The 27020-nt window shown below is 37.6% G+C and overlaps 1 protein-coding gene across 2 annotated transcripts in view; it reads left to right on the top strand.

Moving 5' to 3' along the window:
* The window catches only part of LOC128264284 (runt-related transcription factor 3), a 37049-nt gene that overhangs the window by 2839 nt on the left and 7190 nt on the right, over positions 1-27020 (top strand). For both annotated transcript variants that reach the window (XM_052999686.1, XM_052999688.1), the window contains exons 2-3: positions 19344-20210; positions 26382-26495. In XM_052999686.1, the coding sequence (XP_052855646.1) occupies positions 19637-20210; positions 26382-26495 (688 nt within the window). In that variant the 5' untranslated portion in view covers positions 19344-19636. The remainder of the gene's footprint in view (positions 1-19343; positions 20211-26381; positions 26496-27020) is intronic.

Genomic DNA, 27020 nt, shown 5'->3' on the forward strand with positions numbered 1-27020 from the left:
GATTGGCCAATTTGAAAGTCGCTAGTTTTTGTTAAAGTTAATGATTTGTTTTAATTTGCTGGAATTATTGACAGTTTGACAAAATGGTAGACTAAATAGAAAATTCCTATTGGTTTATTGATAGAAAAATAATTAATAAGCTAGCTTAAGGGAATTTGAGAAATTTAGAACATATTAAAGAACTTATTAAAATTATGTAGTTAAATGCAAATGTTTGTAATAAAATTGACTTAAGTTATTTGTGTGTTTGATTTAAAAAGTAGTTTTCGTTTTTATTAAATTTTAAGCCTATTGAAATCTTATATAAGTTTAAAATAAGCCTTAAATGTAATCTCCAATTTATAATAAACAATTTTGAAATAATAAGCCAAGTAGATGCTATTTTCTAAATTAAAGTTGACTTTTTTAATTAAAAACAACTTTACGGAAATATAAATAATAGTAAAACAAAGTTGAAAATTTAAATTAAAAAAGTTTACAAATACTTACTAATCAATTTCTTTGTCAAAACCTATTTAAATTTCCTTTACTATTTCCCGTATTGTGTCTTAATTAAAAAAAGCTGACCATTTTGAAAAAGAGGTGAAGGGTGTGGAATTTGGTGGATCGGTGAGATATATATATTTATGAGGGTTGCTTGCAATTATATTGTGCATTGTGATGTTGTTGTCTTTCGTCTGGGCGTCGCGTTTTTTTTCATTTTATTTATTTTTTTTTGTGTGAGTGCAACTTTTATCGATTTAAATTAAAAACGCATTGCTGCAAATTGTAAAAATTATTGTGTGCGTCTGTCCGATTTTCCGACTGTCTGTCTCGCTGCATTTTCCCCAGCCAGTTTTACCAGCGTAGTCGTTCTGTGTGTTGTTTGTGTGCCAGGAAGCGCCGGCACATTAAGTTGGTAGGCCGTGTTGTTGGACAGCATCCTGTCCCCCATGTCCACCCCGTTTTCCACCCGCCATACCGCCATGTCCACTTCCACATCCACATCCACATCCATGTCCATGTCCATGTCATTGGCCGGGGCAATGCGGAAAATCGCATTTTCTCATTTGGCTTCTGTCAGGCAAAAATATCAAAAGCGCGTCGCGAAATCTCGTTTATTTTTCACACGCATTTCTGACATCCCCCGACGGATGCGCATCCTTCGTCCTGCGAGAGCAGCGACGAAGAATCCATCGAGGTCTGACGACATGCTGGCCAATTCTTCGCCGTCTCACGCAAATTGGCTTAAAGTCGTTCGATCTGCGGTCGTGTTGCATCGCATTCAATAAAGGACCATTTCAGTATGGAGTCGTCTTTTATTATTTGATTTACTTCTGTTGGCATTTTATGAAGAACTGCGAGTTGTTGCGTATACGTCGTGGTGGCACGCGAAACTGTTACATTGGATAAAGAAGTGGAGTCGATGTGTGTTTAAATATATATATATATATGTTATTTTTAAAAAATAATGTTAAATATATAGTTTAGTGTTTATTTGAAAAAAAGTTTAGAAAAAATGTGCTGTTTAAAAAGTGCTTAAGAATTCGCGTTTCGATTGCGTCTGATAATTCATTACTAGTTCTTACTAATTCTTTAAATCAGCCAACATTCAACATATCTTAAGCTGTCGATTTCGTTCCCTTTAAAAATTCACGCCGACCTGCAATCAGTGATGTTCTATTTAAAAATGCGCAAGCTGCAAGAGTTAATGCATTCTCCTCGATGCAACGCATTAATGTCCTGGCCGCCATTGCAGGAGGGCTCCTGAAAAATATATAAGTATGTGCGGGCATATGTATATTTATATATGAGCGGGCAACAGCGCACACAATTAATAAGAATTACATGTTGTATGATGAGGGGGTGGTTGGTGGCTATGTGTGTGGATGTGTGTTTGTGCGGGCTTATCCGCATCCTGCATCCTGCATGTGGGGGCGTGGCAGCAACTGCAACAGCAACAGCAGCAACAGCAGCAACAGCAGCAACAACAGCAGCAGCAACAACAGCCGCACAAGTGCTAATGACTTAATAAATCATCGCGTGCGACAAAGAAATATATGGGATATATGTTCCTGGTCGGTCGCTCCCCAGCAGCAACAACCGCAGCCAGGAAGAGGCGATGGTTTGGGCATTGCTGAGGTCGTGATTGGATCGACAAACAAAAAAAAAAACAAAATAAGCAGAATATATACGAAAATGTTCGGGGGCGTAGGCGGAAATAAATGCATAATTCAATGAAAATCCAGCAGAAATTCCTTTAATCCTCAATATTCATTAAAAATATGAGCCGACCTCATGATGTTGCTGCCGTGTTATTGACGTTGGCGTTGTTTTTGCCGAAGTTGCTGATGATGTTGCTGCTGATCTGTCTTTTCTTGTTAAGTCTTCATGTTGTTGGTCACAACAAAATACCTTTATTTTTTGCCAGTTCATTATTGTTTTTATTTTTTTAAGCTCATTACTTGATCCCTGCGATGGCTTTTTTTAATCTTATTATAATTAAAATGTTAAAACCAATTTTAGGTGCGTACCCTTTTGTCCTTTAATACAATTTTATTTACATTTTGGGTACTTAGTTAATTTATTAATTATAAAATGCTTAAGAGTTGTTCAATGATTTTAAGCTAATAAAAATATCTTATTATTTTATAATTATGGATGCATTTCGATTTTTGTATGTATATGTTGAGTTATCTGATCTCTTTTTTTGCGTCTTCTTTCTTATAAAATATGAAAATCCTTAAACTTATGTTTTTACGCTTGTGCTACAGATTTATTTTTTTTTTTTTTGTGAATATTCTTAATTAATTTTATTACTGATTTAAGTTGTTAAAAATTTCTTTCTCACCCCTTTGTCATATGTTTTCATACCGATCCTCCTGGCTTCATTTACGCATTGCCTGCCCTTTTTATGTCCTTTTTCAATTAAAGCCATTTAAAAGCGGAGCCAGCAAATTTTTGCTGCTGCGAACATCTGATGTTGCTGCTGGTTTCTGTGGCCAAGGGGCAGGTGCAACACCGTCCCCACTCATTACATCTTTATGTGCTTGAGTACATAATGTGCGGAGTACATAAGCTTAATCAGCAACTTAAATGTGTCGTGTGGCAGCAAGGATTTAATGCGCTACCGACCCCCTCTACAACTTTCCCCCCACCTCGCGGCTCGATTTTCCTCACTTTTCCGGCGATTTCCCCTGTGCGGGAAACTTTTGCTGTCCGGCCATTTGCACGTTACAAAAATTAATTCGATTTGCTGCCCGGCGGTCATTTTAATCGTTTGCCGTCGTGCGGTGCCGTTTAATGAAAGGACGAAAACCAGGACACACTCGCGTTCGGGCGGCCTGCAATGCAATTAAAAATTAAAAACGTGAGCAAAATGCATAATGAGCTCTCAAGCAACACTTCATTAACGCGTTTTCTTTGCCGTCCCCATTTCTCCCCCCTTTAATTTCCCTGTCAAGATAAGTTACACTCCTTTTTTTGCCGGCGAGTCCTGCGTGTGTCCTGCACTTCGCATTGATGGGCGACAAAATGTTAACAAGCTGTTGAAAAATTGGCAAACAGGTCAGAATGCGTAACCAGAGAATGGCCCCCAACACACCTCAGTCGCCCTTTTCCTCCTTTCTCCGCCACTTTCTCCACCTTCTCCGGAAAGAGTTTGGACAGCAGGCCAAAAGCAAATGAGCCATCTGTGATATGGGACAACGAATGTGGGATCACCTGCAAAAGGTCTTGAAAATAAGAACTTTGATGTAAAAGAACAAAATATGATATGCCATTATCAGAAAAAAAAAATTAAAACAAAATACAAATTAGTTGGAAGCAACAACAAAGAGTTCTAAACTTTAGATTTGAGTGAGAAAAAATAATATATTTCTATTATTATTTCATATTATTTAAATATTGTATATTTTCTTTGATGACTGCTTTTAGATTAAGTTTTATAAAATTAAACATTTTAGTAACCGCTTTATTAATTCAGACTTGCCATTGCCCATAAAATTAAATTTAAATTGAATTTAAATAAAGTCTGTTCCTATGAAAGCATATTTAAATTAAATAAAACAAAACTTAAGTCTTTTTAAGTGCTAATCAATAAAAGTCTTTTCAAGTTAAAATATACATTTATTTGTTCCACTTTTTAATGTTTAATTTTGCTATGTATTTATAGTTGCAAAAAAACACAGCTAAAGTTCAATTAAACTTGATTTAAAATGAGCAAAACCTATTTTAATTACCTGTACAGCCTGTGATTTATGTTAAAAGCAACCTGAACCTTGACCACATCGAGGGTATCGCTTTATCATGCAACTACTTAAGCAGCGTCATAAATTTACACGCCAGTCGAACAAACAATGCCCGAAAAAATGAAAAATCCTGACCGATGGCCACGGCACGGGGATAATCGAGTTGGGGTGTGGAAAAGGAAAAAAAAAAAAACACCAGGGGATGAGGTGGCACCCATTCCGCAGTTCGTGGCCTCAATGTTGGCCTCAAAATGCAAAACCCCAAAAAGAAGCAAAGTGCAAGAGTGGAAAAGCCTTGCACGTGATTGTCAACAAGTTTGACTGCAATGGCTTGGAAAAATCGGGGGAAATGTGGGGAGGCGAAAAAAGATGGACCTTGCAGTTTGTTTGCCATTCCGCCATCCCTACTCGTTATTTTATTTTTTTTTTATTGATTTTTCTTTGCCTGCTTTTTTGCGCTGCTTTTTTGCATGTGTGCATATTACGCATACGCCGCGTGTGCAACGGAAACCAGCCAACTGACCAAACGCGTCCTGAAAAGCACCATCACCATCGCCATCCTTCAGCACCCTCCACCACACTTAACCCCACACGGCCCAGACCCTTAACCCTTGTTGTCGGTCTGCGTTTGTACAGCTGTCAGACAAGCTCTGGCTGCAATGCGTTGTTGCCCAAAAGGCATAATAAAAGCGTAACTGTTCAGAGAAAATATATAAAAAAATATATATGGTATGTGCAAAAAGGGAATCCAGCACAAAGTCCAGAAAGAGGAGCAACAAAAAATTACCCGCGGAACACGCGTGTTCTCTCATGTTTATTATTGCAGCAACAAATTGGTGGGGGGGGGATAAAAAGGACCCCCTTAACCCCCTCATAATTGTTGCATTGTAGCATTGTTGCATTCGCATCTTTGACAGACAGACAGTGTAAAAAACCAAAAAAAAAAAAAAAAATCAACGAAAAAAAATTGACCACCAAACAACTCACCTGCCACACCCATCTCCGCCCCCCTGGGGGTATATGTTTTCTCTGTTTTGGGCCTTTTGTTGGTGGCAACCACATATTTGGTTGCTGATTTTTGGTTTCGTAATTTTTCCTACCCACAATGCAACAGCGGCAATTGTTGTTGCATTTGTTTGGACCTTGTTTTTGTTTGCGTGTGTGTTTGGCGGTTTTTCACCTTCTTTTTCTCCTTTTTTTTTCCCCCTATTTTGGGTCTACAAATTATAGCGAGTTGTTTAAGCCGGAGTTTCCTTTTCCGTTTTTTTTTCCCAGGGCTTTCGGTGAGTTTCACAATGCTGGTTGGATGGGAAAGCTGTTGATTGGTTGCGATTTTTGATTGTAATAAATGATGAAATGATTGGGACTCACGCATTTTCAGCGAGTTCTTAAGAAAATTATATAATTATCTTGGGGCTTAAATAAAATAAAAAGTTTTCTCTTTTACGTTCTTAATGGTGAGCTTATTAAATATTTTTGAAATGATTTTAAAAAGAAATGATTAAAAAGAAAAATATACCTATTTAAAAATAATAAAAAAGAGAAGAAAAATGAATTGAAAACCAAGACAAAAATGTTGTAACATCAACATATTATATTTTTACTTAGCCAATTATTTATAATTCATAAGTGTTTATCTTCTAAATGTACGAATCTGTTTTAATATTCTTTTGTCCGTACTTAGCTCTTAATTCAATGTATAATCATATTTTTTACTAGACCACAATTTGCAATGACAAAAATCTTTCATCCAAAAGTAGTCAAAACTAAATGTAAGTATGCTGAAATCCCACTCAAGAAATGCCCCACATGTGTCATTTCAAATGCAGTTCCTGCCTCTGCATGCCAGTTAATTATTTCCTGTCAATGGTTAGTTTTTCCCTGCAACAAAAGTCAATGCATCAATTGCCGTTGCAGCTGCAACTCCATCATCGGCTATATGTGTGCATTTAGACTATATATATATATACGTCTAACATATATATATATGCCGTAAACTGGGCAATAAAAATATTTACAACAACAATCATAGCAAAGGCTTTTTGGGTCTACCAATATTATTCCACACAACTTCAAACCCACAAAATGTTGGTTAGTTTTTCGTAATAACTTCAAATCTGCACTTGCCACTTTGTGTGTGTGGAAAATTGGATGGGTGTGGGTGTGTGTGTGTGTGTGTGTGTGTGTGTGTGTGTGTGTGTCGAAAGAGTGAGGAAAATGGGTGCAAATGTGGGAGTTGTAGCCCTAAATCGTAACATATATATTTTTATATATACCTACATGTATCCACACAAAACGCCTCCCACGGGCCCTAAAAATTTCAAATGGCATAGAATTTTGTGTTCAGGTTTTCCAGATTTGTTGTTGTTGTTGTGTTTTGGTTTCTGGTCGGCCATACGGAGTGTAAAAATAATTTAACTAAAAATTGCACACAAATATCCCTCACACACCGTCACCGCAAAATGTGTGTGGGCGGATACGTGCCCCCCCAATTTCCGGAGGTGCGTAAAATTCAACGCAGGCAAAATAAAATCGGGTCTGCAAAAATGTGCAACAAGGAGGCAAAATGTATGAGAGCATAGGAACAAAATTTTAAAAAATTTATCAATCGGCTGCTAATTAATATTTAAATTACTTTATTTTAACTCCAATCAAAAACATTAAGCGGACTTTTCTATTATTCATATGTGTTTAAATAAAAGCGTTTAAAGCGCTTGAACGATAAAGAACAATAAAATTATATATTAAAAAATAATATTGTAACATTTGTTTCAAAACTCCTATCTCACAAATTAATAACCTAAAATCATTTAAAAACAAGACGATTTAATGTTTCAGTTTTATTACAATCTAAAGAACGTATTTTTTTGTTTTCAGAACATGTTATATATTATTTTTGTTTTGTTTTAAAATTTTTGTTTTTGAATTTAAATACATTTTTAAAAATGCAGTCTTAGTCTAAGTGCCTTTTATCTGGTGTGTATAAAAGCGTAGGATTTAGTGAGCTGGATCGACTACAAACGAAAATCGAATATCTTTTTTAAATGACACTTGTCTCTCATTAGCATTGTTATATATATTTTTTTTAATTATTACTTAAATGTTGCCTCTATTGCTAATGATTATTTTATATATTGTTATTTACACAAAAATCCCATTTTATTTTTTAGTATAAGTAGTAATAGTATATAAAACACATAGATAAATATTAAAGCGTGGGTATTGATAACTTGGACAGGTCATTTTTTATCAGCAATATTTGCTGTAATATGAAAAAAAAACAAAAACTAATAGCGTTTTTTTTTAAGTAATAAAATTATTCAATTATATTGTAATTATAATTTTGTAATATTATTTTATTTTTTTTAGCAATTAAGTTGTGAAAAATATATAAAAATATAAATTAGTTTATTAACATATTGGGCGACACATTTCGATAGCTTATAGCTTAAATATCAAAGATAAATGAAGGAGTGCGTTTTTGTTTTAAATTGTACAAAAATATGCTTAATCGACCCACTTAGTTATATAATATGTTATTACTTTAGATATAATAATATGCATATCAAAAGAAATAGAAAAGCAAACCAGCAAAATTATCTAAACAAGACCGAAACGCTAGACCATCCCCCAGCCAACAAAAACAAAAAAAACTGACCACTCACACGCACACACACAGACGCCACCCACACCCACACTCACACCCACCAACACCCACACTCTCATACACTGATACACTCAAACGTTGAGACTGCAATGGCCTGCATTTTTTTTGGGGGGCGGGGTTGCTGCAGAAAGGACTTTTGAGTGGAGAAACGACTTTTTGCGAGAGAACAAGGCTCCACACGGAGTTCAACCCTTGCCGCCTGTGTGTATGTGTGTGTGTGTGTGGGTTTTGTGCTCGAGTGTATGTGTGGGTGTTTTTGAGTGAGTGAGTGAGTCTGTGTGGGTGGGCTCCATGTGTGCGAGTGCGAGTCCTTAATTTGCTAATTGAGAGCCTGCAACGGCGCATTACACTGTGGACAAAGTGGCGAACTGAGCGGAAACTCAGTCCGTGTTGAGTGGAATATGTAAATTGCAGGGCCAAAAGTAACTCAAAACAAAAAGAGTCATAAAAATGGGGGGATTTAATTTGGTTTTATTTTTTGTTTTTCACATCATCAAAGGCGGCAAATGAGGGAACACTCAAGGGCCCCCCACTCCGCACATATGTCTGTCTGAAATGGGATCCAATGGGATTTGCTTAGCCAAGACAACCGAAATGTCTCAGCGCTTGCCAACTCAACTCGGAATTAGTCTAAGATTCCAACTCAGACACTGCGCTCGCCCCTCAAAAACCGCCTTTTCAGAGGCTCCTCCCCCTAAGACAAAAAATATTATAAAAATAGTGACAAAGAAGTGCTTTTCAAAGAAAAAGTGATGGTTACTTACGCTAAACTAAAGTGATTTGTTTTTACCTTAAACTTAGGAAAAAAACACATTTATCTTAATATTTTTTACAAGTGTTTTCTATAAATAAATGATAGTAATTGAAAGTGAAATAAATTTAAACGTGAAAAAAATGCATTTGGAAAGTAGAGTTTTTGCAACGAGATAATATAAAAAATGTACCAAAAATAATTCAGATAAAAAGTATGTGACTTATAGTGAACTAAACTTAATAAACACAAACAAGCAAAATTTAATCAAAATGAAATAGATTCCAAAAAAATTTGAGTAAGTTGGAAATTATAGGGGACAACAAACATTTACTTCTTTGTTGCAACTATTTAAAAAATTGGTAATGTTACTTGAGTAAAGAGATTTTGTGTTTAACTATCTTGAAAGAATAACATGGCAAATGGAAAATATTGTGTATTTCTATCTTAAGAGCTTAATAGTTTTAATATTTTTAAATCTGACTGTTTAAAAATCAAAGAAATTTTGGTTGTTGTTTTTCTTTAAACGCTAAATATGTTAGCTACATTTTAAAGAGCATGTATATTTTGTATTCTTATCAGAAATTACCTGATTCCTAGTCACAATTTTTAGCCCTTTGAAACTATAAAAATAAGGGACAAAGCCAATGAAATGCTTCAAATTTCACCATCAATTTAGCATTGTGCCATGAGTAATCTCCAACTTCCCTGTTTTTGTGCCACACTTTTTATGGACGATTTGGTTGGGGGCAAAACAAAGGCATAAACAATTTCCTACCACCCGAAATCTTCATTTTTTTTTCTCCTCGACGATCAAGTGCATTTGTTGTTTGTTATTGCAGGGAATTTAATTGCCATAAACATAAACAAAATAAGCGCAGCGGCCAGAGATCATTGCTCATAATTTTGTGTATTTATAAAGACATAAAGCCAGGAGATCGTTAAAAATATGAAATGTATCAAAGGCGGCGAAGGAGACCACCCAGGAAAAACGGGGGAAGGGGCGGAATGAGGGGGATTCATTTAAGAAACATACGTATTTTTGGTGTTTTTTTGCATACAAATAGGGGAAATGGAGCTCCATAATTAAACCGAAAACGAACCGAAAACCGTAGCTAACCGGAATGTTGACTGCAGTTGACAAGATGTCATGCAAAGTGCAATTTCCCCGTTCATTTTCCGGATGGGGTGGGCGGGTTGGTTGTGGCGGGGGATGTGCTGTCAAATGCTTTACATTGCAGGTGGGTTTTTCGCACTTCCGAGAGTGTCGAGCAATCAGCAGCAATTTGGCAAAGTCCAGACGCTGGCTTTACACCCATTTGGCAAGGTGCATGGTTGAGGGGGCAAAAGGGGGTTGGGAAAATCGAGGGGATGACCTAAGGGAGTCCTTGGGTCACATCCGTGTCAAAACAATGTACGCACTAGAAGTCATTTAATTTGTTAAACTCGGTGATTTGGACACACTCTCTGCCAATGGGGGGAAATATGCAGCCCCTCTCTTTCTCATCGCCTATACCCATCTCTTTCACTGAGGGCTGGCATGTCAATTGCTTGACCAAAGGGTTAAGGTTGGGCGGCCATACCATGCTTGCAGAATGCGACACATGCCTTACATTGGCGATAACATATTACACTGCTCAGCAGGTCACCATTTTCGTTCATGTTCAGTTCAATATACTCAGAAATATCTAAAATTTAAGTGCTTGCATTTTTTTCTTACTTTATGAAATTCAGCATGTTTGTTTTCCTTTAATTGGTAACTCATTGCTTTCTTTTATCAGTTTAATATACAAAAAAAATATGTAAAATTTTACGGTTTTCCTACTTTGTTACAATACGGAATATACAATAATTTATCTTCAATTTCCTTTGATGGATTATTCTCCGATTTTAGCTATATAATATAAAAGTTTTGCTTAGCTTGGCCAGTTTACAACAAAAATAGCTCAAAAACCCACTTTTTTTGTGTCTATGATTTGCGCCCATAAATATTGTTATTTTGGCTGTACTAATAAAATTAATGGACCAATAACGAATTGTCATATCTCGATGAACTCGTAATTGCAAGTTTAGTGGCATTTAAACCTGGACATTTTATTTTTGATTCCTTTATGCAAAAAAAAGTGATTGTTAGGATAGGTTTTATTGGAGTTACATCGAAAAACAGTTTGAAAATTTGTTTTTTTTTTTTCATGCCAAAAATCTATAAAAATCAAATGATATATTTTTAGCAGCGATTTGAATGCATTATTTTAGACCTAAAGAAATAGATGAATTTATAAAATAGTACTAATATTGGCTAAACTAGATTTTGTTCTTCTGTTAACAACTCTTGGACAATGTTTTCAATGAGCTCGAAGTGCTGGCCAAATGTGGTGGCACGGTTTGACAGGACACCAACTGGAATGCACAATTCCTGGATAGACAGTGTTGTCTGAAGGTGACACACGCAGACAGGACTCAGGATGGTGGACGTCATCCGTATGGCAGCCTTGCAAGTTGCATGTTGCATGTTGCAAGTTGCTGGGGTGACGATGGGGCTGCGTCTGCGGTTGCTGCTGCTGCTGTTTTGCAATTGCAATTGCGATTGCAATATCTGCCCCTGGCATCGTTTGTGCATTTAAACAATCTAACGCCCCGGGTGGCAATGTGGGAGGGGGTTAACGTTGACTGCTGGACGCTACGGAAATGCAAATTATGTTATGTGTCAAGTAACCGGAAAATGCGTATTAATTGCCGTTGAAATGCAATATTGCACTTAAGTTGGTGACGAATAAAGTGATTGAATGGACCCCCGTGTACTTAAAGCGGCATAAAGTTCGCAAGAAACTGCCGGTATGGGTGTGAAAACAATTGTGTTAACTGGGCGTGGAAAACAGGGGAAAGTGGGTGAAAGTGGGGGCGTGGCCACATGCATTTCACCGCAAACGAGCCACTCAACGAGTATTTCAAAATAACAGACAGCCGCAGCCGGGGCTGACCAGCAAAACCAAATGAAACCAAAACCAAAGCCGACTTCATCAACAATAAAAACAAAAGCAAAGGCGGCAGCAACTCGCAACACTTGCTGCATGTTGCAGCTACAACGGCAGCAACAGCAGCTGCTCAAAATGCAATTTTTCACTTTACGCACAGGCCAGTGCCAAATCCAATCAAGCCTCAAAAATGTTAAACGCCTCCAACAGTTTTTGGCCACCCATTTTCGGGCCTAGTCCTTGCTGGCTTAAAAGCAAAAGCCAACGGCCAGCTCTGCGGGCACAGGCAAACAAACAAGGACACCCGGCAGTCGTTCAGGCAGGCCGGCCAAGGATGTGGAACTCCGGACACGAGGACCTCAGGACAGCGGCCAGAACAGGCTGCAATCTGGACTTATTACGCCACTTAAAGCTTAAGCATAACACACAGACAAGTCCTTCGCAAAGTAAGAGGAGCAGGCGAAGTCACGGCAAGTCTTGGGGATCCCCATTCGAATGGGGACTACCCTCAGGACCAATTGGTATGCCTACCGAAGATTTCAAGACTTATTCAGTCATAAGACATGTTTATGCAATGATTATAAACAAAACCCCTAAAGTATATCTGAAAAGCACCTTGGAAAAAAGTCAAAATAGAACGCCAATCAAACTAAAGATTATAATAAATACTATACAATAAATACATCGTAAAGATGTCATAGTAAAAAATAATGATATAAGGTATTAATTAAAATTTAAGAACTAATTAAACTTAAACTTAGTCTTCAAACTTTATGAGATACCTAATTGAAATTCAGGTTTTTGTTTAAAAGATACAAATATATAAATAATCAAACTAAGGACCATAATAAATACTATACAATAAATATTTGAAAATAATCAATAAAAGGTATTACAGAAATAATATATGAAACTCAGACTTAAAACTTAAAGAGATACCTAATGAAGTTCAGGTTTTTTTGAAGACTGAAATAAATAAATAAAAGATTTAAAAATATATTAAATCATCAGAAAATTAAATCTTTAGAGGGTTATTTTAATGAATTGAACATGAGTTTTTGTACGTTGAGTTAAATTAAACTATTTAAGAAATAAATATGAACTTAAAATATTACTTTATACAATATTGAATTTGAAAAAATGTTTGCCTTTGTGTGTTTGAGTTCTGTATAAATTTTACTTTGTTAAATTTTAATTACCTTGTTAATACATTTGCATATTTATAGTAGAATAAATGTAAATAATATAGATAAAATCCGTACCAGATATTTTTACTTATGGAGCCAAAATCAAACTCCTTGTATCTTATATTATGCAGAGAAAGTATACTTTTAATGTTTAGTTTTCATGCCTTTATTGTTTCTTAACAAATTACAATTAAATATAAATTAAATTCTTGTCAGCATTTCTTGTCCTTAATTCACTTGTCAGGAAAATTCACGACTAAATAAAGTAAACTCCTTGTATCTTAATAAATGAAGTTAATAAATTAATAATTACTTAACTTATACTTTGCACAAAGAGTAAACATATAAAGTTAAGTTTCATGTCTTCATTATTTCTTAACAAATTTAAATAAGAATTAAATTCCTGCCAACATTTCGTGTCCTTAACTAGCTCACTTAACAGGCAAATTCACGACTAAATCGTGGCCCCAGGCCAAATTTAACCCCAAGCTGACAAAGTGCTTCGCACCTCGGTGCTGCCAGTGGAGTGCCCCCTGTACAGTATCATTCCCGCGCTCCTTCGGCCTCAAATGTCGTCACATTGTCGCCTCAAAAGGACACCCACTCCCAGGGGCATGTCCTTGCCGTCTCCTCGTCGTTTGTCGTTTGTCGTATGTCGTTTGTCGTTTATCAAATGGCCAACGCTGCGCCGCCGGCCGTCGGCTAAGTGACAAGCAAAACCGCGAATTGACCAGAGAAAGTCCCAGGCTCCGGCTGCAGCTCCAGCTCCAGCTCCAGCTCCGACTCCTCCTGCATCTGTATCTCCATCACCATCACCATCTCCATCTCCAGTTGCAGCTGCAGCTGCAGTGGGTGGATGCACTCGCAGGATGCAAGGACCCAGAGTTAAACGTGTGCCTGCACACTTGCACTGCCCAAAATCAAGGCAAATTCAAATATTTTAAAAATAATTTTCCTTGGAAAAAAATATTATATGGTTTTTGTATATCTTGCAATGCCTATTCAAAAAGCAATACATAATCTAAGCTTATTTCTAAAGTAAAGCCTTTTCAAAGCCTTTAACCATTTGTTTTTAATTCCGTAGGCCATTAAACGGTTATCTTCTTAACGTTATATAATATAATGTATTTTCTAATTAAAAATGTGTTTAGTCAAATTTCACATTTATACTTTTCATAAATATAAACTTTTATTACAGTTTTAAGTTCTTATAAATTAAATTTTTCTCAATAGTTTATTTTAGTCGAGGAATGGGTTTTATAATATACAAGAAACAGCTTTTATAAATTGAATGTCTAAGGAATTGTTTGTATTATGTTTACAAAACTTTTTTTAACATATGGAACATTTTATATTTAAATATCATATTTATAAGTATACTATACATACCCATAAGGAGGAACAAACTTTTTAACATTTAAATCAATCTTTAAGCAATACATTTTTTTCCATTTGATAACGTATTTTTTTGCTGTGCACACGCACTGAAAAAGTGAGTGAGCCAGAGCCAAGGACGACAAGGACGAGCACAAGATGCGTGCCCGTGTGTGTTTTTTCGGGCTCGAGGGTCGAGGGTCGGGGGTCGCCGTGTGAACATGGGTTAAAAGAGGGGCAGAGGGTTTACACACAGGATTGGGCATTGTTTTGGCCGAAAGTTGACCGAAAACTTGGCATTGTTGGTTGCTCGCTTTTGGGGCTTGGGACGGGCAGGACGGAATCCAAGAGGACGAAAGGATTGCATTGCACTGCATTGGATTGCCGGCAAGACTGCAGTTTGAACTTTTTTTTTTCCTTTTCTGTGACTGGGGAATTGCAGTTTGCAGTTCTCTCCGGAGGGCGTGTTACTGCATCAATTTATGGTTGAATTTTGGTGTCCACTCGTTCTTGGACTCTTGATTCCGGGTGCGTGCGACCGGGTTGTTTTTGGGATAAGTGTTCTGGGCGTGCCGGAAATAAGTTTGCTGCCCGCAAATTTAGTTGATTTAGGCATTAAAGCGAACACACACACACACAGACACCCGAATCCTGAGTCCCAAATCTAGAGTGGCGAGTCGAGAATCCCGAATCCTGGGGCTTCTGTGGTGCCCACTTTGAGCACTTATAAACAATGTATGACTTAATTTGTTCTCAGTTAGCAAATGTTGGTAATTTCGGTACTTGTTCTCAGGCAAACTCTGTGGCACCGAGTGGAAATGATAAATTGATTGGTGAGGTGGGGAAATTAAAACGGGGATTTACTGAGCAGTCACACTGAGTCCATAAGCTCAGCCTTTATTTGGACAGGTGCTGCAGTGAGTGGTTTTAATTTTAATCTTAATTGTCCTAGGGCTTCTGTAAATTTAAGGGTACATTTGATCAGCAAAATAGTTAATAGGTTTTTAAGTGTCAAAGCTTCGGGTATTTATTTGCATTACTTTGTTCCTTGCTATCGTCGGTACTTATGCTTATTTATTAATATTATTCATATTTTTTACAAGTATGTAACTTTAAAACATTGGAAACAAGGCCGATAAACTTTTTCAATATAATATACAAATTAATTTAAAGTTTTTGTTTTATATTTATGCCATTATTTCATTTACTGCCATTGGCTTAAAAGTAAAAATGTCCCATAGATTTCCATTGACTCTTCTTAGCCCGTATTAGCCTGTTCAGCATCTTTTTGGTTAAGTTAATATGCAAAAAATTTCGAATGCCATAATAACAACTAACACACACTCACACATACTTGACATTGTTGTTGCTGCTGGCTAAAATACCACACAGACGGGGTAGCAAAAACCCAAAGTCCAATTAAAATTTAACTACATCAAAGTAGCAGCGCCAGTAGCCCATCCACACATGCCACATACATATATACGTATGCTTTCCATATATGTATGTATATACATATATATAGCTATAACATTTAACAAGTTTAGTATTTGGGTTTGCCATTTTTTGCTACCCATTCCCGGTCATTTTCCCTGGGAGTCCAACAGATGGACGCGGCAAACTATGGGTGGAAAGGAAAAAAATTCTAGGAGCAGAAGGTTGGGTGCGGATTGAACCAAAAAAAAAAAAAAACGGTCAAAGCCACCCACTCACGCACACAAAATGGGGTTGTTGGGCTGTCGCTGAATGGACAAGTCCATGGGTATCCATGGCATGTCGAAAATTGCGCAGCTTTACGGCAAATGCCGCAAATTGAAACAATTTACATGTCGTACATGTGTCGGCGGCGGGGAACGGGCGCCATCAAAGGGTTAAACTTGCGTGTAACCCTCGGCTCCTCGCACTCGTCTATTGATACCCGGTTTTAACGGCAACCATGAATTTTGATTTAGCCCCTCTCTGCCCGCAACATCGAGTCGAGTCGATTCGAGTCGAGTTGTGCTGAGTCTGGTGCAAAAATAGCGAACTGAAAAACTGTATCGCTCCAACAACAACGAGGTGACAAACCGCGCGTGTCCATGTCCTGTGAGTCCTGTGAGTCCTGCGAGTCCTGCCAACCTTTTGGTGACGGTGAGCGCGGATTATGGCGCGTTTGTCGAGCACTTGTCGCTGATTTTTTCACTCCTCTGGCCACCAATATTTTACACTCCAGCTGGCAACATATCTTGAATACCCTGCCACTGATTGCTATAAATTTGTATATTCCCCTGATCTGCATTAGCTATATTTATATTTTATTTCTGGTTTATTGTTTACTGTGGAAGTATGTATATTTATATTTTATTCTATTGTCTTAAGCTTTTGAGGCTCATTGATATTTATTTATTTATTATAGAAAAAGGTTATATTAACAACTTCAAATAATAATTATTGCTTTTTTCTTTTCCTACAAATTAAAAAGGATTTACTTAAACTATTAAATATTACCTTAATACAAGTACAAACATTATAAAATTTAAATAAAAAATTATAAATATAATAGAAAAGTGGTAAATCCGTTGAGAGCTTTACTTCCGAAAACGAAAGTGTCCAGCTGAAGGGCATCGATCAACCCGCCACTGCCGGCTCCTCAACTTAATTTGAGAGTCCGGTGTGGCCCAGTTTTAACCCCCCTTTTACCGCTTATCTCACCTACTTCCTGTATTTTTGTTTTTTGACTCCTTTTCGGTTTTATCTCGAGCTCGGTAATAACCTTTATAAAGTAAATTTACAATAAAAGGCAGGCCAACGAAATGAAAGGCAAATGACGTTGGAACTGAAAGAGTCGGCATGCGATACACCCCCCGCCCTCCCCATTCGACGACCATTAACCCATGCCGCTGAATTTTTCGCCCATCCATTTTCCCCTTTGCATTTTCCGCGCTTTTCCCGCCCATTTTCCAGCGTGTGTTGTCTGGACGCGCGACGACACGTTTGGCTTCCGTTGGATTTCTGCCGCGATTTCCTTTTTGGCATCGGACCTCCTCGTTGTTGCTGCTTGTTAACCCCCCCACTTTCCCATTTCCCCAGATTTTCCACCATTTCCCTTTGTGTGACATTCGACGGTTATATTGTGTACAGTATTTTTTCGTGCCTTTTCTTTTGTCCTGTGTTCTGTGTTCTGTATTTTTTTGTTTTTTTTTTGTTCGTTGTTGGCCAAAAGTCAACCCATGAGCTGTGGCATTTTTAAGTAATTTTTATCGGTTAGCAATGTGGGGGTATAAAATGGAGGAGGTCGAACTGCGGGTCTCTCGCAATTGGGCGAGTTTTTATGGGCACTGAAAATAATACCGGTAAACTATATCTAATTGACATAAAAGCATTTAATTAAATTATACAAACAGAAATCAGGTGCAAATTTGTTCAATAACTGAGAGCCCAATATTTTAACTAACTGTTTTGTTTATCAGTCCTAAAAATTTTTAAAATAATAATAAACGCCTTTGCACTTAAACAAAATGATTTTTAATGTTTGGTAATATCGTTCTAAAATATATAAATTCCATAAAATTGGTGTCAGTTATCAGTTATTTCCGAATGTATCTGAACCCTGTGCCAAAGTATCTGCATTTGTATCTGCATGTGGCTGTGAGCCTTGTGATTTTTGAGCGCAACACGAATGTCGACAAGTGACAAAATATGCAAGTATCAAACCACAAATTCTCACCCGTGAGTCCACAATCATTTTGACACTGGTTACGGTGACGAGTGCAGGATCCTTCGTCCTTCGTCCTGCCTCCTTCGTCCTGCATGCCCCACACATGCCGCACGGCAGCGACTAGATTTGGATAGTGTTGCACTGGCCGAGAGTGGTGGCGATGAAGTCCTTTGCCGGAAATTGAAAAGTGCAACGCAAATTGCGTTCCGCTGGGATGTGAATACCCCAACCCCCCCAAATCCTTGCCATTTCGAGTCCTGCCAGCCGTCTGAAGTCCTTCCCCCGTCGAGTGGTTGACAATTGATTTGTGTTTATGGTGGCCATGCCCATGGACATGCCTGCATCCTGTCGTCCTGCCGTCCTGCCGTCCTGCCGTCCTTCCATCCTGCCATCATGCAGTCCTGCTGCATTCCCCTTCAACCCACTTTTGGTGGACCCATGTAATATGCCATTTTGGGGCTGTGATTTAAAGACATTAACAGGCCGGTTGGGTAAAATGGGAAATTTTATGGTGTCGCAGGCGCAAGGCTCCCATTGAAGGTACCGCCCTCAGCCGGAGATTGATGACCTAATCTGGCGCGAAAACCTGGCACTGAGTTATTCAGTTCGTGTAGGAGTACCAACTAGCTGAGTATCTCAGATATACTTTCTCACACTTCTGGGAAATATTAGTTTGGCTTCTGTTCTGCTTGCCATTAAATTATGGTTACTGCAAGGAAACTTTTCTGACGAAACAGTTAAAATCTACTTTCGGAAAAAATAATGAATTGAATTGCGGTGCCCATCATCTGAAATCTAAATCTAAATAATCGATTTGGCAAGGTAAGGAAGTGTCCGGTTTTTCGAAATTTTAATTAAGCAATTTTTAAGAACACAATTTGATTTAAAGCGAATTTGGAAAAAAAAAAACCAAAAGCGTTACTTCGGAAAAGGTGTTTAAAACGATCGAATTTCTGATGGCCATCGACTTTTAAAACGTGAAATTTGGGAAATAAGCTATAAAGTTTTGTAACATAAGTACACTAGTTTAGTAAGCAGGTATGAAATTAGCCATACCTTCGACAATTTTACTCTGGTCGACTTGAAATTTAAACACAACATTCTTGACATATAATGCATTAATTGCACATTGAGAAAGGAATATAAATAATTATCAATTATGAAATTTTAATTTAAATTTACCTAATATTTAAGAACAATTTAAATTCTTTATAGAACTTTTCAGAGTTGATTTGATATTTAAGGAAGTTCTTACTTTAATTGTTGTTCAATTAAGGCCTACCTTTTTTATCTTCATTTTATGATCAAAATTCTTAGAACTTGTTTATTTGAAGTATTCGTAAATGTTCTCTTTTATAAATGTTTTTAAAACTTTAAATATTTTAAGATGGCTAAACAGTAATACAATCAATAGAAAAATAATGTATTTTAATCAAATTGTTTTTTATATTTTATTCCTACAGATTATTAAGTACTCTTGCGGGTAAAGCCTGAATTTCGATTGTTTTCCAAGGCGGTGCGATTAAAGGACGACAAAATTGTGCGGCTAAAAAAAGTGCAGGCTCACGCTCAAGGGCAACTGGAGCAGTTCGAGCAGCAGCAACAGCAACAGCAGCAGCAGCAGCAACATCTGCAGCAGCAGCATCAACAGTTGCAACAATTGCAGGACCAGCAGCAGCAGCAACAGCAACAGCAACAGCAACTATTGCAACAGCAACATTATCATAACTATAGCGGCCATAGCAACAATTACAAAATGCATTTAACTACCACATCGAGCAATTCGACGGCATCTAATGCCAACAATAATAATAACAACAATAACAACACCACCAATAACAACAACAACACGAGCAGCAACAACAACAACAACAACAACACGAGCAACACAAACGGCAGCAGCAACAATACGAGCGGCAACAACAACAACAATAACAACAACAGTAGTGGAAATAACAACAGCAACACAGATCAAAATACACCGCCAACGCCTGCGCAACTTTTAAATGAGGCGTACACGAAGATGACCTCTGACATATTGGCGGAACGCACGCTGGGCGACTTCCTCACCGAACATCCAGGTGAGCTGATCCGCACCAGCAGTCCGCTCTTCGTCTGCACAGTCTTGCCGCCCCATTGGCGCAGCAACAAGACGCTGCCGGTGGCCTTCAAGGTCGTCTCGCTGGGCGACATCATGGACGGAACGATGGTCACCGTGCGGGCGGGCAACGATGAGAACTACTGTGCGGAGCTGCGCAACTGCACGGCGGTGATGAAGAACCAGGTGGCCAAGTTCAACGATCTGCGATTCGTGGGCAGGAGCGGCAGAGGTGAGTCCGAAAAAGTCACGAACGCGAATTCTTAAGCACTTTTCAATATACTTCCAATTTCATACGTTTCACGAGGTAAAAAGTATGATGAGAATAAAATACCGAAGTAATAGCATTTTTAAACTCGAATTCTTCAGTAACTTTTAATATTTTAACTTCTCTTATGCGAAATTAGAAGATTAAAGAAGAATAGAGAGAGACAAGTAAAAAGTAGCTTTCAGCGCGAATTCTTTAGCACTTTTCAATAGTTTTCAACAAGGGGTATTTAAAAATAATATACAACTTACAAACAAAATCTAAGCCCAAAACCAATTGCGCTTTAAGGTGAAAATTACGGGCTTTTAAGTTTGAGAAGCGCAGAGAGAGGCACTTGAACCGCTCTATGCGATTCTCAAGCTCGTTAAATGAAAAAGTGGAGAATATTATGTGTAAATGTTATAAAAAAGAATTTAATTCACTCAGACTTTAAGTTTCCCACCAAAAAATCTATCTCTTGTGCAACAGGGTCCGATGGATACCCCAATCAAGTCGAATTCCCGGGGTTGACCCAGGCCATCTTCAGTTAAACCCAGTCCTGATTGCGAGAACGCCAAAGTTTTTCCGTCAAGTGGCGCCTCTTATTGGCCCTTGAAAAGCCCACACAGACCTCCCATTTCCATCCCTCGACTGCACTCGAAACAATTTGTTCAATTATCGCCCGAAAAGTTTTGCCAGCTCCCTGCTCCTTTTCCATGCCCTTTGTATTACTCGGGGCACTTTTTGCATTGCTGTCATCCTTTTTTCGGTTCATTTTTTTGGTGCCCAGTCCGTATCCTTTTGTATCCTTTTAACCGCTTGTTAAGCGCTGCACAAATTGTCAGCAGTTCATCAGCAGTAACCATCATCGTCATCGTTTTCATTCACCGAATAGAAGTGGATTACTCCGTACGGTTTTCCACTTTTTTGTTGTCAGCATTTGTGTGGGCTTTGTCTTAAAGTGTTTAATAAACTGTCGGAACGGAAGTGAAGTGAATGGTGACTACTGATTGGGTGTTTTTTTTTTTACTTTTGAGGGAGTTTTTTTGTTGGATTTGGAGCTTTCCGTACTAACTGAAATACTTTCAAAATAATAAGTAGATAATTGTTTTAACACTAGCTACCTAATGTTTTATTTTGATTTGTGTTTTTTTTTTAATCTTCAATATGTATATCTCTTTAATACAAAATTATGACAGTTCTTTATTTAAAAATAGTATTTATATCTCTCTCAAAGTTGTAATTTTTGTGTGTTCCCTTATCTCATGATAGAACTCAACTACCATCCATCACACAAGCCATAATTCAATCAGCAATGGGCGGCCAAAAAAAGATTTTCGCCATGGGTGCAGGTTTTGCCCAAAAAGGGAAGGACTAAGCCCAATTCCGCTGGTCATTCTGGCCTGGTCTGAAAATGGGGGATGGGTTTACCAGAAGGGGTACGCATCCGCTGCGGTGAAACCGCAAAAACCAAAGCTTCGACCAGCGAAAGGGGGACAAAAGCGGTTTTTGGGCGGCGGTTGGAGGATGGGGGCGTGTCTGTGTCTCGCCGAGGATTCATTCATTGTCATCATTCGGCCAATGCCAAATGGATGCGTGTCCGCGTCCGTCACTCTGCCTCCTGGTTTTCTCCTCCATCTTTCGCATTTCACTTCAACATTTTTCGCTGCACATTGCCCAACCTACGATTTCCTGCATTGAAGCGCCTTAATTGGGAATTTCCCATTCACTTAGGCCAACTACGGTATAAATGTCAACAGTTCATTTCACTATGCTTTTCTTTCCCCATTTGAAGCACTCTTATTTAGTAAACTGTTCAAGCAAAATTTGTAATACATGCGTAAGTTTTTTGCTTCAATAACCACTGTTAAAATATTTTGTAAAGTAAAACTCAAAAAAAAAAAATTTAGAAAACATTAAATATAAAATCAAAGTGAAAACTTAAAATTAATTTGTTTGAGAATATAAAAGCTGCAGAGAGAAAAGTTTAATATCATTTTCTGAAAAAAGAACACATTAAACTTGGAGAGCCCTTTGTACAATACGTTTTAGAAAAAGAGTAAGTCATATGTAAGATATATATCAGCAAAATCTTAAACAAATGTTTATTTAAGGATAATTTTCTCTTTAATAATTAACTCCTTAAGAAGGCAAATGTCAAAACCCTCTTCTTCTGTTTAACCCCTTAGTACACACCCTCTCCTATTTGTCCGTCATGTTTCACTTAACCGAGTCAAATTATGATAACTCTAACTGTTCACAATTGTCTGCCTGTTGCTTGGCCCGAAAATTTCCCAAGGCCCTTGGGAAAATCTCCACCCTTGGCTCGCACAATTACCAACTTTCGAGCGAAAAGCAAAGCACCATTTTCAGGGGGGCGGTGAAAAAATTGAAAAGAACAGAAGGCAAGCCAAAAGCAAATTGTGCACAATTTGGCATGACTTCCCCTCGCAGCCTGGGGTTTTCCTTGTTTTTCCATTTCCACAGACAGGCGTGTCCTTTTCACAGGACAAGGTGTCAGTTGCTGGCAGAAAGTTGCCTTTTTTTCTTTGCCTTTTTAACGCCTCGACTTTTGCTAGGCATTTATCTTTTGAGCGTGTATTTGTTTCCCCAGCCGAAGTTCTTGTCTTTTTTGTCCCCAAGTTTTGGGGAATGTTTATCTTTGGGTGCGGGGAAAAAGAGGTTTGGGATTTCTTGGCTCAGTTCATTTTGCGGCTGTTTTTGGCCGTATTAAATGGCTTGAGAATTGTGTAAATAAAAACCTCAAAAGGGGATGGCCCTCGATTAAGGGTAAGCATTTTTCTGGGGTGTCGTAACTGGCGGAAACTGGCACCGACTTTAACCCCCTTAAGCCCCCCCCAAGCCGCGGTGTTAACCCCCACCAATCAACATCATCATCATCATCATCATCATGCGTGCATGTGCATGGCACTTTGCTAATTAAAAGTGTAGCCTAGCGTTGGGCCAAATAAATCGATGGCCGGGTAATTAAATTGCATGACAGAATGGGGGGCGGCAGCAAAAGAGGGCGTGACTGGAGGGGGGCTTGACGTACTACCTATGGGCCATGCATTTGTTATTGTAATTAGACAGCAGCAGCAGCAGCAGCAACGGCAGTGAAACAAAATGGCGGCGGCCACGGTGGCGGATGAAATGCAAATAACTCATACGCCCCATGGACGCGGTACAGATTTAATACAACTTTGAAACGGGGCAAAATGTAACGCAATTATACCTATTAAAATTTGACCGAAAATGGAGCTTAAATGAAGGTTAAAGACTACTTGTAAATGAATTACAATACTTTTTAAATCAAATCCAAACTTTTAAAACGACTTCTGTGATTTTTATTCTCAAACATCAAGAGTAAAAATAAATTTTAAATGTTAAATATCTTACCTTATTACCTTACATTAAACCCTTTTAATAGAAATATATTATTAAATTTTACTATAAGACTTCCAGAAATTATAAAGGACTTACAGGATAACTATTAGACAATAAAATAGTTATTAAATTAATTTTTTTTTAATTTGTTTAGTTCTAAAACCAGGGAGCCTAAGCTGCCAAGCTTCTGTCTTTGTGTTGTACCCCATTTAAAAACCCCACATCAGCAATCAATCAATCGAGCATATATCCACCCTCAGGTAAACACAAACATGAAATCAACAAGCAATCAAAATAAGCAAACAAAAAAAGATGAAAACCAAAGAAGCCGCAAAATGTTTTTATTTTGGTGTTGGAGCGACTTACTGGCTGGCTTTCAAAGCTTTCAAGGGCTTAGCCTTTTTTAGGCCAAGAAGTGAAGTGGGAAACGACTTATGAGAAAGCCACTGAAAGATGAGGGTAACCTTACCAAATCTCTAACAAAACGACTCAGCCTTTTCCAAACGGAGACTTTTAAGATAAATCGAAGTTTATAAATAAAAATTTGTATGGTTAAAATTCGAACAAGTGACCCCCAAACAGAATTATTAATACAAACAAATATATGAATAACTGGCTTATCCTCCAATTCTTAAAATAATTTCATAAAGAAAAATGACTTGTGTGGAACTATTTAAGTTGCCCAAAGCCTTTTTTTTCATTTCGCTTAATGCTTTAAACAAATTTAGTTTAGTTTCCTTTTCTTCTGGTTAAATATTTAATATTTCAGATCTTCAACTATTGACAAACGCCTATGTGTGCGTGTGTATCTGTGTTTTGGGGCTGAGTGTGTGTGCTTTCATTACCCCCCAATTGATTTATGACGCCTGTGCAACGGTAAATTGCCGGGGATTTGCCAGCCAGGATTTCAGGATATTTGTCAACAGGATTTGATTTTAAATGCCGCCACACCCACACGGAAATGTTTTGCTTCTCAAGTGTTGACATTTCCATTTGTAGCAGTTTCGGTGGAGATTAAGATGAATGCGTTTTGGGCTTGGGCTGGGAATTATTGTGGGATTATCAATCAATTGGGTCAAAGGCGGCGCTCTGATTATAATTGAATCCGCCAATCTACAAAAGTGGTGTGTTTCCATTAAATAATGTAAATATTCTAAATTTCTGTTTACATATTTCCTTAAAATGTGTAATTACTTATAGATTTTAAATAGGCAAAGGAATGGAAGCTGTTAATATAATAGTTGGAATTAAAACTGATTGCATATCCCCTTCAATTATGTATTTATAAATTTGTATCAAATAGACAAAATAAAAATAAAATGTTAAAAGTTTAAAAATTAATGTGGTACATGAATACCCATTGAAAAGGTCAAAAATTAAAGTACTTATTAAATTAAACTAAAGCATTTCTGTACTCGGTTATGCATTTTTATAAAAACACTTTATTTTTACTCTACCCAACAAATGTCAATTTCCAGGAAAATAAAAAGAGGACTTCTTTTAGTTGTTTCGCAAATTACTCGCTTAAATGATCGATTATCCATTGCCAATCTCACAACTTTACCGCCTACACCCACTTTTCGCAAAGGGCTTTTCCCCGCAAGGAAAGTGTCAAAGAATTGCGCAACAATGAACTGCACTTGGTGGCAAACGAACACAAAAGTGTTTTCCCATCTTTTGGGCTGCCACTTGAGACTTCATTTTTTATGGCGGAAAAGAAAGTCGAGGCGAAGATATTGTCCTGGTTCAGTGGAGTGTGTGCCCAGGACATGTGTAAGCTCCTTCGTCTGCGTTTATACCCATATAACACATAGCATATATATATATAACTGCGGGAGTTTGGGAACGTCGGCGGTTTATTTGTATGTGCCGAAATGATTTACGCTTTGTTTGTCAACTTAAAAAGCAAACCTCCAGCCCACCCCGCCCCGCCACTTCAAATCACACATACGCCGCGTTGTCATAGACAAGGCTGGAAAACACAGGAAGGCGGCGGCTCAAGGAGAATGAAATGCTTTTAATTGAATCCTGGGCGACAAAAAATGGCAAGATCTCAGGACAAAAAGGCCTTGGCAACACTTGACAATGACTGGCTGAAACAAGTTAATTAAAAGAAAACTGCGGCGCAAACGAAATAAATCTTGGGGCGCGAAAGACGCACATGTGAAGGGTTTGTTTTTTGGGAGGGAAAAAGAGAAAAGCAGACTAAATCAGTTTAAATTGTAATTAATTCTTTATTTCGAAAGAAGAATGAGGGGCTTGAATTGAACTTAAATAAGGGAGTGTTGAAAAATCTGAAATCTAGAGGTTGCAAACAAAAGTACAAAATTACTTTAAAAAAAATTTAAAATATAATTTAATAAATTACGAGATGCAAAAAAACTGGGTTTTGAATATAAATTAGAAGTTTATATTAGCTATGAAAAAATGTATCAATTTAACTGGAAATTGAAGTATTATTTATTTTTCATTTAATTTAAGAACTGTAGCAATGTATATATATGGTTAATTGTATAAATCGATTAATCCAAAACTAGAAAAAAGTTGTTCCTTAAATAAAAGTAGTACCATGCCACCACCAAGCCATTATTATTTTATGGCCAACACATTTACGATGTGACAATATATCCCATCCCATCCCATTCCAAGAAAAACCCCAAAAGAAAACCCGCAAACAAAACATCCTTATTGATTTGCATGTCTGGCGGACATTAGGCATGGAAAATCTCATAAATTTGTTTGTTTGTTTCGCTTGCCGTGTTTTTTCAGGGAAGAGCTTCACGCTAACCATCACCGTGTCAACGAATCCACCGCACATAGCCACCTACAACAAGGCGATCAAAGTGACTGTCGATGGGCCACGTGAACCCCGCTCCAAGACAAGTAAGTATTCGGTATCCATAGGTATCCATGCAGTAGGATTGGTTTTCCCCCGCTTTTCCAAGACCCTCGTCTTCTGTGGGGCTTTTCATTTGCAGGACAATGCATAGCAATTTATTAGTTGCCAAATAGATAAATTGTTCTCCAGCAGCAGCAGGCAGTTCTCAGAGATGTAGACGAGAATAAAGATAGAGATTGTGGAATCGGCAGGAGTTTCGGGGTCCAGTCCTTTGGATTCCAATATTGTCAGTGATGCGTGGCTTTTGGGCAGCTTAAAGCTAAACTCTCATCTATTTTACTTAAATATATTAAAACGATTTTAATTAAATATAGGATACCACAAAGATGTTTTAAAAATAAAATCGCTCATCAGCTAAAATTATAAAATTCTAAAAAGCTCTCCAACTTTATTTAATCAAAAATAAAATCGTTTCCAAACTTTGTTAAAGTTTTTGGCTTATATATATCGCAGAACCATTTTAAACTTATGTTACTAAGTAAAGTAAATTGTGGTCAATGCATTTTTGA

Source organism: Drosophila gunungcola, unplaced genomic scaffold, assembly GCF_025200985.1.
Source record: "Drosophila gunungcola strain Sukarami unplaced genomic scaffold, Dgunungcola_SK_2 000064F, whole genome shotgun sequence".
NCBI lineage: Eukaryota > Metazoa > Arthropoda > Insecta > Diptera > Drosophilidae > Drosophila > Drosophila gunungcola.